This window comes from Lepidochelys kempii, chromosome 2 (assembly GCF_965140265.1).
Source record: "Lepidochelys kempii isolate rLepKem1 chromosome 2, rLepKem1.hap2, whole genome shotgun sequence".
NCBI classification, from domain to species: domain Eukaryota; kingdom Metazoa; phylum Chordata; order Testudines; family Cheloniidae; genus Lepidochelys; species Lepidochelys kempii.
This window is the reverse complement of record NC_133257.1, coordinates 148155012-148172204: the sequence shown is the minus strand read 5'-3', so window position 1 is coordinate 148172204 and position 17193 is coordinate 148155012. Positions and strand designations below refer to the sequence as shown.

The following is a 17193-nucleotide window of genomic DNA, read 5'->3' as shown; positions in this document are numbered from 1 at the left end:
TCCACTCGGACTGAGCTAATTCCCAGAGTGACCAACAGGAGGTGCCGCGGTGGTGAGTCCCAACCCTGTCACACTTGGACACAGCCATCACCAAGATTTTGGCAGGAAAGGGTGAAGGAAGCTATCCCTTTGTAAACTTGCTCTGGGTCCATCCACCAGTGTAGCAAGGATAGAATTTCCTGAGGAACTGACACTTACAAGTCCAGATCGTGCTTGCTGGGTTAATAAACTGACTTCAAACATCCCTGACAAGGGTGAATGTAAAGTCTGGGATGTATAGTCACAAGAATATTGGAGGTAACATGCTCTAGAAATCTGAGACACTCTCTTGCTGAAGTCCTCAGGTGACTAACTTTATGATGAGGTCCACCATATTTCAGAATCAATCCTATGGATGTTATGCTTTCACTGATTTTTCAATTAAAGAATGCCCTGTTAGTAAATGAACCAAACTATCATAATCCTTTGATTCTTTGTAGGTAAGCCAAAGTCCCAAGTGTCCAGGAGTGTATATAATCCTTTGTGTATAAGATGAAAGTTAGCTGATCATAGTGTTTTGTGTTAAAGAAATGATCAGGAAAATAACGCCTGTAATCAATCAGTAAGACTGTACTTAATTAACCACTTTGCTTTTACTCTGTCTTAGCTAACCTAGCCCAAATAGGGATCACTTGTAACTGATATGGGGCAGGTTTTTTCTCTGATAAGATAATTATCAAAAGATGCTTTAGCTTATTATGTAAACTAGATATCATGAAAAGAGTTTCATGGTCAACAGATCATTTTAAACTCTTTTTTGTAAAAACGTATAGCATATAAAGGGATGCCTGTTATTATAGACGCATGTTGTCATAAACAGAATTAGTAATTGACAAAATGAACATCCTTTATTTATTTTATCAATTACAGATATTTATAGACAAGGAACATGTGGTTTAGGAGGTGTGTTATGTAATCAATGTAACAGCAAAACATTAATCTATAGATTAATGTTTAAGCATTAAGATCTAATTGTGGTCATTGTCCCAGTAGGGGTAAGTTAGTTCTAAATATCATTGGTTTATTGATTCAAAATAAGATCAAGCGTATCAAAGGATTTTTTTTCTAAACTAGTATATAAGAGGTGAGATCACTGAAGTTAGTCAGAAGTGAACTAAAGTAAAACTTCCATTATTTCTCCAGTTACAGAGTTGGTATGTATGTTTATTTTCTCTATTGAGTTTTGCTTAACTGTATTACTTTAACAAAACTTTAACTGAGTTAGTTGTTTGACATCATGACCTATTAAATCCCCGATGAACTCCATTGTATGAGCAGGAGTAAAACAGGATTTTTCAGAGTTTACTTTGCATCCCAGGGTGGTAAGTAGGTCAATTGAATAAACAAAATTATTGGTTACTTGTCAACGAGATTTGCCTGGGGTCAGCCAATCATTGTGATATCAGTAAATGTACTGTCCTTGTCCTCTTAGATGAGCTGCCATACTATGCTAGATATTTGGTAAACATTCTTGGTCCATGGAAAGTCCAAACAGTGGACTATTGTATAGGGTTTATTAGTAATGTGTATTTCCTACTATGAAATGGAGGAACTTCCAGAATGCATCTTGAAAGTTGAGAGCCATGAACCAATTTGGAGGATCTGGGGAAAGAATTATGGAGGAATCCAGCATGACTATCTTGGACTTGAAGCAATGGATGAATTTGTTGAGTTACCTGAGATCTAGAATGGGACACCTTCCTCTTATTTTTTAGAATAAAGTAGTAATACGAGTACTGAACTTGAGGGCACCTCCTCAAGATGCAAAAAACCTCATCTCCGCATCTTGTGAGGAGGAGGAGCAACAGTAAAGGATGGTAGGCAAGGACTGAAGCTGGAACAAATAGCCCTTTTTTAAATTTCAGTACCCAACAATCCAAAGTAATTCCATTTCAGGCCCCTGGGGGAAAAAAGTGATAGCTGCCAAATGGTCTGTGTGTGGTGGTGAAGGGGCAGGAGGAAGGAAACTAGTACAGAACCATGGAGATCTGTGCAAGGCTCTTAACTCTTACGTCAAATTTGCTGCCTGCATGAAGATAACCAAGCAAGAGACTGAATTTCTCCATTGAAAAGAAGGTCTTTTTCTGGGAGGCACAGACCATTTCTGCTGATAGTAAAATGATGAGAGCTGTTTACTTCACCTCCTCCTTTGATCCAGAGTATAAAGGTTAGACGAATCACTCTAGAATCACTAGGGGAGTGAAGAGCTCAGACTGTCTTGAAATTAAATAAACTGGGACCCTCAAACAGCAGATCCTCAGTAATGGCTTGCACGTATTTTGGTATATCTGACTACTGCAACAAAAACAGCTTGAAGTGATGTCTTAGTGATTAACTGACCTTCAGATAGAATGGACCTCAATTGCTTTCACAAATCTTATTGCATTGTAGTTAGTCACATTTCACAAACAATGCTTGATAATTCATTGTGCAGACCTCTTTGCTGTTTTGATTTATCATGAATATTAGCAACTACTAGTGAATCAGGAGCAGGGAAAAGTTTTAAAGTATTCAAAACCCTTAGGTGGAACCTTGGTGGTCAGCTCTTTTAGAAGTGGCAGAAATAGAGGCTGCCATTTGAAGTAAATCTGCTGGTTCTAGGACTCCATTATTAAATGAGCATAGCCAATCTACTCAATGTTGTATGTAAGACATAAAATAATGTGATTTTTCTCTAACAACTTCCAAAAGAATGCTGGAAAGCCTTAAAGTCATCAGTAGTAGAAGGTACAGTGGAGTTAAAAGCCTTATATGGGGAAGAGGATGAAATCACCACAGGAAACTTAAGGTCTGCTTCTTCTCTTTCCTGGTCTTCCTCACTTAGACCCTCTTCACATATAGATCTTTTCACTCTGCAGGTTAAGGCACTAATAATGCCCTAGGAGACCTAAAAGGGGAAGGATATCTGTGATGTGATGGTCTCTGGATAACTGAAGTCTAGACAATTGAGTCAGAGGATTTCAAGGTGGTGAATAAGGGTAGGCTTGCAAACTGTGTGGATAAGGCATATGAGAAGAGTATGACCTATATTAGTTGTATGTCTGTCTTTTATGCAGGCTAGGTAAGTAAGTGTCTCTTAGCCTTCCTTTCAGATTCCCATTCTGATATGAATATAGGTGACATGGAGCTGTACTTGGGAAATGTCTCCCTTCAAGGAATATATGGGAAGGAAAAATAGGAATAATCTTAAACAGTGAAGCCATCTTATCAGGTATTAACAGATGCTGAGAAAACCAGAGTGTCCTTCTAAATGTCAAAGGGGGGCTGGGGACTCTAGTGGAGCTTGGTGGATGGAGACTTAATTTAGGTAGCTTGGGTTCTGATACTAGTACATTAGATGCTCATTGGTAGCAACATATTGGGGGGGCCTTTTGCTATGTGGTTCCTAAGCCACATGGGGATCGTTGTTAATTCACAGTAGGGAAAGTGTTCCCAGGGGAAATGTTGCTCGTAAGGGGCAGTTGCTCTTACAAGGTGTTGCTGCAAACAAGCGTCTACTGTAGCGCTCAATTGAGAAATACTGCTAGTGCCAGGTTAAGTAAAGGAAAATCTGGCTCTGGTGTAATGGTAAGGTCCCAGGATGCTGTAAAGACAGATGGCATTGAGCAGGACATTACTGAATGTATCAGTGCCACAGGTACCAACATGAAAGGTACCAGTGCCGAGGAAGGTTCTAGTGCTGAAGAATGGTTGGTAACCAAAACTGGTGCTGGAGATGCTTGGTATACAGTCTATGTCAAAGATTTACCAGTGCCAGAGGAACCCAACCTCAGTCAGTCAGATTTCAAAGGACAGAGTCCTAACAGTTTCTCATAGGGTGACTGTTCTATCTCATTTCCCTTGATATGAAGGATGGCACTGAGACACCACCTCAGAGATTACAGACTGATCCCTGGAGGCCTGAACAGAGTAATGACCCTAAAATGAAGAGATCGGAGGCCCGTTGCCAGGTACTGAGAGCAGAGTCCCAGCTCACCAGACTACTGGCAGAATAGGACTTATGAAAAGAGTGTCCCTTGTATGACTCACTGCTCTCCAAATCCATGGCACCCTTGATCAAATACTCGAAGAGGAACAACCTGTGATTGGTGTCCCTCTATTTCTGTGTTTGTTTGGAAAAGGATCTGCAAATGAAGCAGCGATATAAAATGTAACTATTACCAAGACAAAATAGGCATTTGGTGCTCCTCATTCGAACCCTGGGGACTATAGCTGATCCATGAGGCAGAGGCGCCTTGATACTAAGAAGGCTCTTGGTTCAACAAATGTATTTCTATTTTATTTTTTCCCAACAGCCTAAAATTGGATGGGTAGCATAATTGACAAAGATATTCAACCCTGCTATCAGATGCAGAAGTATGTGTGGCACAATATTTTGCATTGTTTCTTGGCTATTCTGTTGTATTTAGGTGAGAGATGTTTAGTTTTGAAAGATGCAGGTGAGAAAGTAGACAGTCCTTTAACTGTAATTTTTTGCATTTACCTGAAAGGCTTGCAAAGGATGACAGCATGTTGCAAGATCATGTGCAAGATATTAAGCTGGTACTGTAACGGTGACATATTTATCAAATCAAATTCAAAATGAATTTATTGGTAAGATCACAAGAAAAGTATGGCAGACTATTTTTGACAAGATTACAAAAGCTACGTACTTCTGTCTGATTACATCCAGACATCTCCCAAATGAAACAAATGTCTCAGGTGTTAAGGTATGCTGAGGTCTTGAAAAGCAGAGAGAAGGTTGTTGAGAGCTTTATAGATTTCACTGATATCCATAGGGGCTGCTTCCATGGGTGCTCTGGAGCTCAAGCACCCATGGAAAAAAAAAGTGGTGCTCAGCACCCACCAGCCAGAGCTGTTCAGCTATTTGGCAGCTGGCAGGAGGTGCTCAGGGGATGGAGGAGAGCAGAAAGTGCCAGGCGGGCAGGAGGGAGGTTTCAGGGGAAGGGCCTTTGGGGAGGGAGCAGAGCGGGAAGAGGCAAAGCAAGGGTGGGGTTTGGAGAAACGGGTGGAGCACCCACTGGGAAAAATAAAATCAACTCCTGTGATATCCACACCAAAACCAGGGAGGATATTATGGAGGTTATTTTAGAGAAGATGAAAAAAGACGGTTTGGACATGGCTCACTGCAGGGGACAAAGCTATGACAATTGGGATAACATGCCTGCATGATACAAAAGGTGTTCAAAATCAAATTGAACAGGTAAATCAGCACACATCTTTTGTCCCATGTGCTGCCCACACACTGAATCTTGTTGGAGAAGCTGCTGCAATGGTTGTTCCAAATTGTTCTACTTTTTGGAATTGTTCAAAGGTTGTATACCCTGTTTTCCACTTCTACTAATCATTAGGGTGTGTTGAAAAAGCAAATTTGTATTTACATTAAAATGCCTAGGCACAATAAGATGGTCTGCAAGGATAGAAATCAGGTTGAAGGTTTTTAACACTTTAGACAAGATAAAGGCTTCACACAATCACATGCCAGAATTTATGCTGAAAGCAGATAGCTTGCAAATGAACATTTCAGAGTTTGAATTTCTTGTTTTGGATGAGATATGGTAGCTATCTCATAAAAAAAATTAATGTTGTGAGCAAAAAATTGCAGAGTCCAGTTCTTGACAATCAAACAGCTTGCAGTTTACTTGGTCGCCTTTGAGATGTTTTATCAGAATTAGTCTTCTGGGTTCATTGCCAGTAAGGAAGCTACTGCATCACAGGCTGAAACTTCAAGAATATCCACACAGTCCAAAGAAAAACCATCTCAGACAAGGGAAGTAATGCAAAGCAAACTTGCAAAAGACAAAAGGTCACCCAATCCTGAAAGTTTCTGAACACAAGGTTTTCAACCCCATCTCAAACACAATATTATCACAACTGGACAAGAGGATGTGTAAGATTTTCTTTTTTAATGGACAAGCAGCAAAGATCTAAAGAGGCATGCTTAAAACACAGCAAGCAGCTGCCCTAAGGATTTAAATTCTGAAAGCAGAAAGCATGAGATTGAGCTCTTAGCTACATTCATGAAAGGCTTTTAAATGAAAGTTTCCCAAAAGAGGGAAACAGCACCGCATATTTTTTGCCATCTTCCTATAACCATGGCTGCTAATAAAAGGAGTTTCAGCAAGCTAAAATTAATCAAGACCTACCTAAGAACATTCATGGGATAGGAAAGGCCAGACTATCTGTCAACTGGTTTCTATAGAAAATTAGGAAGCAAGGCATGAGATTGTTTGTTTGTTTCAGAGAAGTCTAGGAAAGTCTCTTCGTAAGAGTAAATTCTCAAATAAAAATTCTGCAACAGAAGACAAACACAGGGACAGATCCACAGCTGATGTACACTGCATAGCTCTCTTGACTTCAATATTGATTTATGCCAGCTGAGAATCTGGCCCATAAATTCCACATACCAATAATATAAATTAAACAAGGTCTCATACCTGGGCTCACTGAATTTATATTGACACCATGCAAAGGATACACGGAAATGTAGTAAAAGTATTCTGTAGCAAACAGATGTAAATTATCAAGATTTCCAATAATTATTCAAATGGCTTTCAAAAAGATTTAAAAAATTAGGGAGGGATATTAACAATGTATGCAAATTTCTATTAGTGTAGGAATTTTTTTTTTATTTTTTTTTTTGCGGCTGGAGGTACGTGGGGCTCAGATTTGAGTCTTCAAACCAGGCAGAGGCAGAACATCTGGCACACGACACTACCTGAGGACCGAAATGCTTTTGTTAAACTAAAGACATTGGGGTCAGCATAAGAGTGTTAGGGCATTAAATTCCACGAAATGATATGCAGGTCAGATTAGATGATCCCTTCTGGCCCTCAATGCTATGTAACTATGGAAGTTCCATCTCCCTGCCATGGGTGGTAAGAAGAAACTGAGGGCTGCTCTGTCTTTTATGCCCTCCAAAGAAAGGTACAAGGTAGCGCAAAGCACGGGTGAGGCCTCAACCAAAGCTGCTGGCCAAGAAAATTCAACCTCACGTGCATGAAGCAGAGGCACAACAGAAGCAGAATCCATATGGATAAATACTCAAACACTGCAATTTTAGGTGTTGCTAATATTTACTTTTGTGCACTCCAGTGTTTCTCAATCATTGGGGATGTGACCTGACAGCCCCTCCCCCCAGTGAGATCAAAAAAGGTAATGGAACTTTTCATTATAATTCTAAAACAAGAAAATAAAATTTCCAGAATAACTTTAGGTGGCCAAAACCTTAAGTTTGTGAGGTCAAATGTATTAGTAAAAATTGCATTATATGATCTTACTGTTACAAGGTATGTTTTTACTTTAAAAGGTAAAGAGTTATGAAAATTATTGATTTCAAAAAAGGGGCCACCACCCTAAAAAAGATTTAAAAGCACTGCGTGCATTCAAATAATAATTCTGCAACAGAAGACATAGGGACAGATCTTCAGCTAATGTAAACTGCATAGATCCATTGACTTCAATATTCATTTATGCCAGCTGAGGATCTGGCCCATAAATTCCACATAGCGATAATATAATCAATTTCCCACAGATTAGCTCACTGAATTTATTTATTATCACACCGAGCAAAGGATACATGGAAATATAGTCAAGCGTTCTGTAGCAAATGGATGTAAATTATCAAGATTTCCAATGATTACTCGAATGGCTTCCTGAAAGATTAAAAAATTAGGGAGGAATATTAAATATTAACAGTATATGCAAATTTCTACTGTTGAAGTAATTTTAACTAGGGCTTCCAGCGTGGGAACATTTTTGTTTTAAGAGTCTGTTGGTCAATATCACTGGTCACATGTTCCTGAAGATGCCCCAAAGCCCATCAGACCTGCAGGATAAGCAGCTGATATACACAGAATAGAGCAACCAGTTCCTGAACAAAGGTTAAAACAACTGAGATTCCACCCCAAAAAAGGCCCAGAATCTGAGGTGGGTTCACTGAGAGACCAGAAAGGGAAGAGAGGTGCAGCTAGCTCCATGAACGTGACAATTTCCATTTTTTAGATTGGGTATTTATTAGGTGTATTTCTATATTTAAGGTGGAACCTTAAAATTTTGCATTTACAGGCTCACATTTGTGGTTTGGATGAAAACTATAGTATCTTAAGTTTCTTAACTGGTGATATTTATTGTCAACCTCAATCTGCAGATCAAAAAAGTGTTTTTCTCTGGGAATATTTCATTTGACAGAATACTATTACCCTGTAATGAATAAAATATATGAGGAGCACCCAGTGTAAAATTTAGATAACCTACCTCTAGTTCCTTGGTAGTAGTTTCATTATTGTCTATATCATTACAGCTGTGAAACAAACAAAAAATATATTTAGCCTCACAAGACAAGATGGAGCTTCAAGCACTGTAATTATTTCCATATTGATATATGGAATCTGACTTCACATGGAAAATATGAAGCAAGAGACAAATGAATTCTTAAAGTGAAAGAACAGTTATTTCCTCACACTAACTCTGGTTCTTTAAGATGCATTGTTCTTGAGAATTTCACTCTTGGTGTGACTGCACCCAATGCGCACAAGGTTGGCTTTTTTTTTTTTGGGGCCACTAATGTCCACTGAGACAGCAACCCCTCCCCAACTGAGGGCATAAAATTCAGGGTGGGTCCAACCATTGCTCAATTCCTTTGCCAACACAGAATCTGAGAGGAGTAGGACTCCAAAGTAGCAGAGAAGGACGGGAGGTGTCGTGGAACCCACATATTCAACATATATCAAAGAATCACAGTTACTGAAGGATAAATAATTGTTTGTTCTTCAAGTGAATGTCCGTCCACATGGATTCCACTCTTGGTGACTAACAGTTATCTGTTTGCTTGGAGGTAGGTGCTAGGAGTCCTACTTAAACAATGCCTGCAGGAGCGCCCTATCAAAGCAGGAACCCAATCTGGAAGTGTCTACCAAGGAATATTGTCTTGTAAAGGTGTGGACTGAAATACATGTAGCTACCCAGGAGATTTCAGACACAGGCATTTTTCAAACTGGCAACAGAAGCTACTTGTGCTCTAGTGGAATGAGCTCTAATGTGGCTAACCAGATCTATTCTAACTGGCTTGTAGCATGTTCTTATACAGGTGGAGACCCTCTTTGACAACCTCTGAGATAATACTGCTTGACTCTTAGCTCCATCAGCAAAGGCCACAAACAATCTAGGTGTGTTCCTGAATGATTCTGTCCTGATAAAGTTGCCTGACAATGCCCTTGCTACATCAAGTGTATGAAGTTTAGTTTCCCTTATTGTTGAGTGAGTTTTGGGGAGAAAACTGGGAGATTGATGGATTAGTTCATTTGAAATGTTAAAACAACTTTGGACGAAAATTTGGGATGTGTCCCGAGCGTAACCCTGTCTTTACAAAACGCTGTATGAAGGGCCATAAGGGCCTGCATCTGCCCTACCATTCTAGCTGATGTAGTGGCTACTAGAAAGGCATTTATTGATAGGTGGTGTAGAAAGGTGGTTAGGGAACATGTTGCTAAGGTCTCAAAGGGAGATTGTTTGATGTCAAGGGAAATTACTAGTATTGAGATGCTTAAATAGAATACCTCTTCCAGTTTAGCTTCATAAGTCAATCTGGTTCAGGGTTTCTTGTTTTGGAGCAGAATATTCCAAACTTCAGCTGAACAGCTTCTTTTAGTTTGTCATCCAGCCAGTATCCAGTCTTTCAATTATAAGGAAGCTGGGTCCTAATGCAAGATCCAACTGTTGTTCTGGGAGACTGTCAGGAAGAACTAGTAGGGTGATGGAGGGCTGTGTTAAAGGTTTGTCAGATCTCAATACCAGAACTAGTTGGCCTATATTGTGGTTATCACAATAGTCTATCCTGCATCTTGTCTCTATTTTGTCAGAATCTTCGGCATCATGGAGATCAGTGGAAAGGCATACACCAACCCTGATATCCAAGGAATGAAAAAAGCATTTATGAGGAAGCCTGGGCTTGCACTCTCTCCAGAACAGAATGTTGACACTTCTTGTTCTGGTCTGTGGCACAAGTCTATTTCTGGGCATCCTCACTCGCAAAAGATGTTCTCTAGGTTTGATTGTTTGACAGAACACTCCTGGTTGTCTAAGCCTGGTGAGTTGATCAGCTTAGGTATTTATAAGGCAGAGAAGATGCAGAGCCAATGATGTGATTTTCTTTGGAATGTGCCTGTCATAAATATAAAGGGAAGGGTAAACACCTCTAAATCCCTCCTGGTCAGAGGAAAAACCCTTTCACCTGTTAAAGGGTTAAGAAGCTAGGATAACCTCGCTGGCACCTGACCAAAATGACCAATGAGACGACAAGATACTTTCAAAAGCTGGGGGGAGGGCGAAACAAAGGCTCTCTTGGTCTGTGTGTGGCTTTTGCCGGGACCAGAGCAGGAATGCAGCTCAGAACTCCTGTAAAGGACTAATAAGCAATCTAGTTAGATATGCGTTAGATTCTGTTTTGTTTAAATGGCTGATAAAATAAGTGGTGCTGAATGGAATGTATATTCCTGTTTTTGTGTCTTTTTGTAACTTAAGGTTTTGCCTAGAGGGATTCTCTATGTTTTGAATCTGATTACCCAGTAAGGTATTTACCATCCTGATTTTACAGAGGTGATTCTTTTACTTTAATTAAAATTCTTCTTTTAAGAACCCGATTGCTTTTTCCTCGTTCTTAGGATCCAAGGGTTTGGGTCTGTGTTCACCTATGCAAATTGGTGAGGATTTTTGTCAAGTCTTCCCCAGGAAAGGGGGTGTTGGGTTTGGGAAGATTTTGGTGGGGAAAAACGTTTGCAAGCGGGCTCTTTCCCTGTTATATATTTGCTAGACACTTGGTGGTGGCAGCAATAAAGTCCGGGGCAAAAGGTAAAATAGTTTTTACCTTGTGGAAGTTTTAACCTAAGCTGGTAAAAATAAGCTTAGGGGGGTTTTCATGCAGGTCCCCACATCTGTAGCCTAGATTTCAGAGTGGGGAAGGAACCTTGACAGTGCCAATTCAATAGTCACATGGCTTCCTGAGAGAGTGGAGATGACCTTGCTAGCTGTGGTGTTGTCTGTCAGCACATGTGTTGTGGATTGCTGGAGAAGAGGCAGGAATCCTTTGCATGTCAGGCAGATGGCTCTGAACACTAGGACGTTTGCAAGCCTCTTCAGAGAGCCATAGGCCCTGAATTTGAAGGTAATCTAGATAAGACCTCCAGTCAGGGATGGGGGATCTGTTACCAGAACATTGGTAGGAAGAGGTGCGTACTTCAGGAGAGTCTTTCCATTACTTTAATGAGGACAGAACTTTTTGTGGGACCATGACCAATATGTCCATGTGCTGCTTGCTGAGTAGATACACTGATTTCAGCCACCCTTCCATAGAGCACAGGAGAAAAAAGCCAAACAGCATCACCTAGGTGCATGAGACCATAGGTCCCAAAAGCCTGAATCATATTCTCACTAATGTTCTTGGGTGATCATGAAGTTGTTTGATAACTCAAATGAAAATGATCTTGAATGCTTATGGATCAATCACTTAACAGATAAAGTACAAGATAGGATATTAGTATCTTCTACAAACCACCAAATCACACTAGGGAATAGGTTAACTACCTCATTATTCACCTATATGTAGTTTGTAAGGGGGGGGGGAAAGCAGTGTGATAGTGGGGGAACTTCAGTTGGAGGTCTTGTGTTTCCAGTACTAAAAACATACTTGGACTTTCTAAACATTATAGATAACAATTTCCTAATTCAAAACATGTTGCAGCCAACACAAGTGAATTCTTTATTAGACCTTGTCCTAACAGACAAAGAGGAACTAATCAGAGAACTAAAAATTAATAGTAGCTTAGGTACAAGTGATCATGATTTGATCAAATTTACCATGGGCAAGCAGAATAAAATCCAAACCAGTAATACATATACTTGCTGCTTTAATAAGACCAATTTCACAAAGCTGAAAACAATTACAAGCCATATCAGGTTGGAGGAAGAATTTAATCTTAAAAATTTGAATGGTAATTGCAAATCATTTAAGAACACCTTACTAGATACCCAAAAAGCCATATCATCACAACTGAGGAAGAATGCCCTGCTGGCTAAAAAAAAACAACCTGGTTTAGAATGGAAGTGAAAGCAGATATAAATAAATTATTTAGAAGGGAAGTGAAAAAAAGAGGGAAGTTGATGGTAATGAATATAAACCAGAAATCAGGAATTATAGAAAATTGATAAGGGAAGCCAAGGAACACAAGGCCAAATATATGACCAGCAGAATTAAGGCACCTGGTGCTGAGGGGTCAGTACCAAGAGAAGCATGATCCACAGATATAGTGACACCACTTGTGTTTTTAGTGGTTTGCATCAGGACACCAGAAGAGGCCTTTTCAGTCTTCTGGCCCTTGGAAGGTTGAACCTGAGACAAGTTAGAAGTCGGATGATTCTTGTGTCTCAGCTTCCTAGGTGCCAGAGACCATAATCTGTTCCTTCACTCATCCTTAGAATGGTGCTTCTTTCTACCCTTGTCAGAAGACAGATGCTTGAATAATGGTAGATGAACTTTAACTAGAGTGCCCCAGGAGCTCAAGAGTGGGTCTTGGCTCCTCAGGCACTAACAGACAGAGACTGACCAAGCTTGCATTGATCTCTCAAGGAGGAAAACCTTCAGGTGGGCTTCTTTAACTCTCAGTGCTCTCAGAAACAAACAGCTCATAGCTCATGGACATGTCCCTCTCCAAGGTAGAGTAGGCACTGGCGGTGCCACTTAATAGGCATCAAAGCATCACATAAGGGACTGGTCTTGAATCCTGGAGATGTAGTTTCTGCCATGCTGCTAGATTGCATGCTGGATGATAGGGGTCTAGTCTTACTGAAATGTAAACGATGCAAATTCCTATATTTATATAGTTAGTTGGCTAAACAAAATAAATAAACTGATTAACAATAATCCTAAATAACCCCAACACCAACCATAGTGAAAAGGCAGGCATCTCACGGTCATGGGTGGTAAGGAGGAACTGAGCAATGCTTGGGCCTGCTCTCCCCTTTATGTCTTGGGGGAGGGTCAAACGACGTACATGGCACAGTTGCAACTGAAACAGACACTGCTGGCCAACAGAATCTGATTTTGCATGCATGGGGCACATGCCCATGTGCATAATCACTTGAACAGAAAAACTTTAAAAATAAAATACATTTTTAAAATCCCAATTCAGAAAGGGCCAGATCCAAAGGCCTTTGACTGAAATGGAAAGACGTATTAACCTGAGTGTACTTTGGATCAGGCCCTAAAAGGAAAGATACTGATTTCTCCTCCTTGCTGCTTAGGCGACAGCAGTGGAAGCACTGAGAGTATAAGAGCCAGTCTCATTGTTCTCAGTTCCAGTGCCTGGAACTACAACATCTGTCAGTTGAGAGGAGCAATTACAGAAAGAGTCTTTCTCGGCCCCTGCAGCCCCAGAATGAGGCATGCTGTTGCTCTATGGGGATGGCACTGAACTGATTTAGTCAGCACATAATGCTATGAGGAGATGGAGCACATGTAGTGCAAATGGAATCTCCTGTGGAATAGGGCTGTCAATATAGCAAGCAAACCTTTAAGCATGTAACAATAGATTTTCAAAGGCTTGTAACTTAATCATAGAATATCAGGGTTGAAGGGACCTCAGGAGGTCATCTAGTCCAACCCCCTGCTCAAAGCAGGACCAATCCCCAATTAAATCATCCCAGCCAGGGCTTTGTCAAGCTTGACCTTAAACTTCTAAGGAAGAAAAGGAGTACTTGTGGCACCTTAGAGACTAACCAATTTATTTGAGCATGAGCTTTCGTGAGCTACAGCTCACTTCATCGGATGCATACCATGGAAACTGCAGCAGACTTTATATACACACAGAGGATATGAAACAATACCTCCTCCCACCCCACTGTCCTGCTGGTAATAGCTTATCTAAAGTGATCATCAAGTTGGGCCATTTCCAGCACAAATCCAGGTTTTCTCACCCTCCACCCCCCCCACACACAAATTCACTCTCCTGCTGGTAATAGCCCATCCAAAGTGACAACTCTCTACACAATGTGCATGATAATCAAGTTGGGCCATTTCCTGCACAAATCCAGGTTCTCTCACCCCCTCACCCCTCTCCAAAAAACACACACACAAACTCACTATCCTGCTGGTAATAGCTCATTGGTATATAAAGTCTGCTGCACTTTATATGGTATATAAAGTCTGCTGCAGTTTCCACAGTATGCATCCGATGAAGTGAGCTGAAGCTCATGCTCAAATAAATTGGTTAGTCTCTAAGGTGCCACAAGTACTCCTTTTCTTTTTGCGAATACAGACTAACACGGCTGTTACTCTGAAACCTTCTAAGGAAGGAGATTCTACCACCTCCCTAGGTAATGCATTCCAGTGTTTCACCACCCTCCTAGTGAACTTATCTAGAGACAGCAAAAAGCACATCCTTAACACTAGGGCAACCTATCAAATCCCTGCTCCAAACCATGAAGGCACTAGAGCTTCTCAGTTAAACACTTGTAAGAATATTTTAACATGAATTAACCTATTTTTCCTTGACTTCATTCTTGTAAATTGCTATTGGACTATTTTAGATGAAAGTTTCAAAAAAGTCTGAGGCAGATACTCAACAGGAAAAATTCAGACTAAACGTTTAAAGTTTAGCAAAGTTATAAGCAACTGAAAACAAGGCCTTATAATGAAAAGTGTTAGGCAATCTTTATTACAGGAATAGGTACGAGCTCCACCAATAATAATAACAGGGCAGTGTGCTCAACTCTTCTGGAAAAGAGAGCAGGAGGACCATTTCATAGTCTCAGGTGACTCCCTCTGGCCAATGCTCAGTCTGGTGTTAATGAACTTTGAAGATGAAATATCCAGTCCTACATGACCAAAAATAGAACTGTTGCAGTTTGGAACCTTCAGAAATGGGGCTAGTGCTTAGTAAATGAAGAATCTTCCAAAATCCTCATTTTGAGATAGCAGTACAATACATTCATACTGTGGCTTCATGCTGTTGTGGGCTGAAAGTATGGGTTTGGTTCATACCTAGGAGTAAGAAACTTGCTTACCTGAGGAAGTTGCCATATCTGATTTTAAGTTTATATACACTTCGGCCTGCATGAAGAAACCTTGTTTCAGGTACTGGATATGTAAAAGGTTTTAGAAACATCTTTTTCAGAATACCAACCTAGGTAAGCAAGAGAAATCAGATGGTAAGATTAAATCCATCCCAATCAATGTCTGTATCTTTCAAAATAGAAGAGAAGAATACACACAACTTTTATTCTAGAGCAAGTTTACAGTGTCAGACCTGTACCCTGGATCTCTCTTAAACCTAACCCAATAATTCTGCACATTTTGCTACTAACTGAGGATTTAATTGCTGAGAGTAGTAAAAGTCATAGTAAAGGGGACATTTGCTGTATGTGTAAGATGAAAACAATTTAGTGCTACCACAACTGACTGTTGAAAGAAAAAAAAAACCTTCCTCTTAGAGTTTAGTCTTGTTTTTTCTATCATTACTGACCGCACACACAAAATGAACTACTGTATTTAAAAATACTAAATTTAGGTAGCCACATTACAGTACTTTCATGGCTATTCAAAAAACTTGGAGGCTTTTTCCCCCACCATAAATCTGTAGCCAACTTCTACTGCTTAGTTATTATTAAGTGGAACTGACATGCTGGATTTAATTCCCTTCACGCAGTTTTAAAACCTGGGATAACTTGGATCTGACAGTCAGAGGCACTGAGCAACCACAAATCCAAATGAAATCAATGGGAGTTGAAGATGCTCGTCACCTCTAAAATATTAGGTCCAATGCATCTCAAGTTGGGAACCCATAAACTGAGGCACATAATGTCTGAGTGTCTAATGACTATTTCTGAAAAGGTTGTCCTTAACATTAAGGTTTCATATGCCATCTTGAGCACTACCAATTTTCAAAGAACAATTCTGAAAATATAAAAAGTTTCTAAAGGAACCACAGGTGACTCACTCAGTATACTTATTCCAAATGGTAGCTTCAGTCACTCTGCCTGTAGATAGGAATCTGGGGGTTTTGCACTGAGATATTTTGCAAGATCTGCCTGCAAATCCCTAATTTTTAATCTGTGGGATCCTAATTCTGCACTGATTACCCACTCCCTCTCTTCAACACTGCACCTACTATCCATCTATGCAGCCCATTGTGAGTATCTGAAGTGGGCTCCCCTCCTCCCACAAATGAAAAGAAGTTTCATTTGCTTTGCCCACTAACACTTACTGTCAGTTTCTCAGCCTCCATATGGTCTGTGCTCCATATGAGCTTCACAAATATTACAGCCTCTGCAACATAGCCCCACCAAGATAAGGTTTCCCCACAAAATTAAGGTGTCAGGCTGTCCTGCAGTGGCTTAAGAGCATGGGTACCAACCTCAGGGCAGACTGTTAGGAAACAGCACAAAACCCAAATTGGTTGAGAGTTCTATACTTAGATTTCACCAACCAATTATCAACTGTAAACTCCTCAGGCACTAAAACAGCCTTAACATGGAGTCACAGATTGTCCCCTTGGATACTCCAATCTGTCTTGCCACTCAGGTAGGCTTACCTTTGTGATAGATGGTCCCATACTCTGAAGAACACAGCAACATTCAGATTAGTCCCAGTCCCAAAGGGCCACTTACCCCAGGTCAAGTGCACCTTAGATCTCACACCAAAAACAACACTTGTAGTCAATCCTATAATAAACTATCTAAATATTTATTGTGTAAGAAAAAGTTATTTACAAGATTATATACACACACACAAATGAGTTCCAATTGGAAGTTTCAAAAAAAGTTTTTAAAAGAAGCAACCTCTACGTGTCCTTTAGGGCTAACCCAGGCTAAGCACTGGGGATCTTTTGCTTATGCTTCATAATCCTTGCCTCTCATAGTCATAGCAGCATAAAGATATAGTTCCTCCTTGTTAGAGGTTTTAATCGCTTCCCCTCTTCTGCTTCAAATTGTGAATTCATCTGATGGGAAGAATTCACTTGCACATCTCCTCTTCATGGGGCGGAGGACAGGAGGGGGCACGAAAGTCCATTTTGATGTTCCACAATAGTTTGTCTGATGTTGCTGGATCTTCCTTGTGAGGCAGGACATAACACTTTGTGTTGGAGGCCAACATTTCACACT

At 40.3% G+C, this 17193-nt stretch overlaps 1 protein-coding gene across 1 annotated transcript in view; it reads right to left on the bottom strand.

Moving 5' to 3' along the window:
• LOC140906139 (uncharacterized) overlaps positions 1 to 15197 on the bottom strand; it is a 37036-nt gene extending 21839 nt beyond the window's left edge. Inside the window, exons 1-3 of the mRNA XM_073329643.1 lie at positions 15097 to 15197; positions 8296 to 8341; positions 7619 to 7694 (exon numbers count right to left, since the gene is read on the bottom strand). Of these exons, the coding sequence (XP_073185744.1) occupies positions 7619 to 7694; positions 8296 to 8341; positions 15097 to 15197 (223 nt within the window). The remainder of the gene's footprint in view (positions 1 to 7618; positions 7695 to 8295; positions 8342 to 15096) is intronic.
• Positions 15198 to 17193: the final 1996 nt, after the last annotated feature.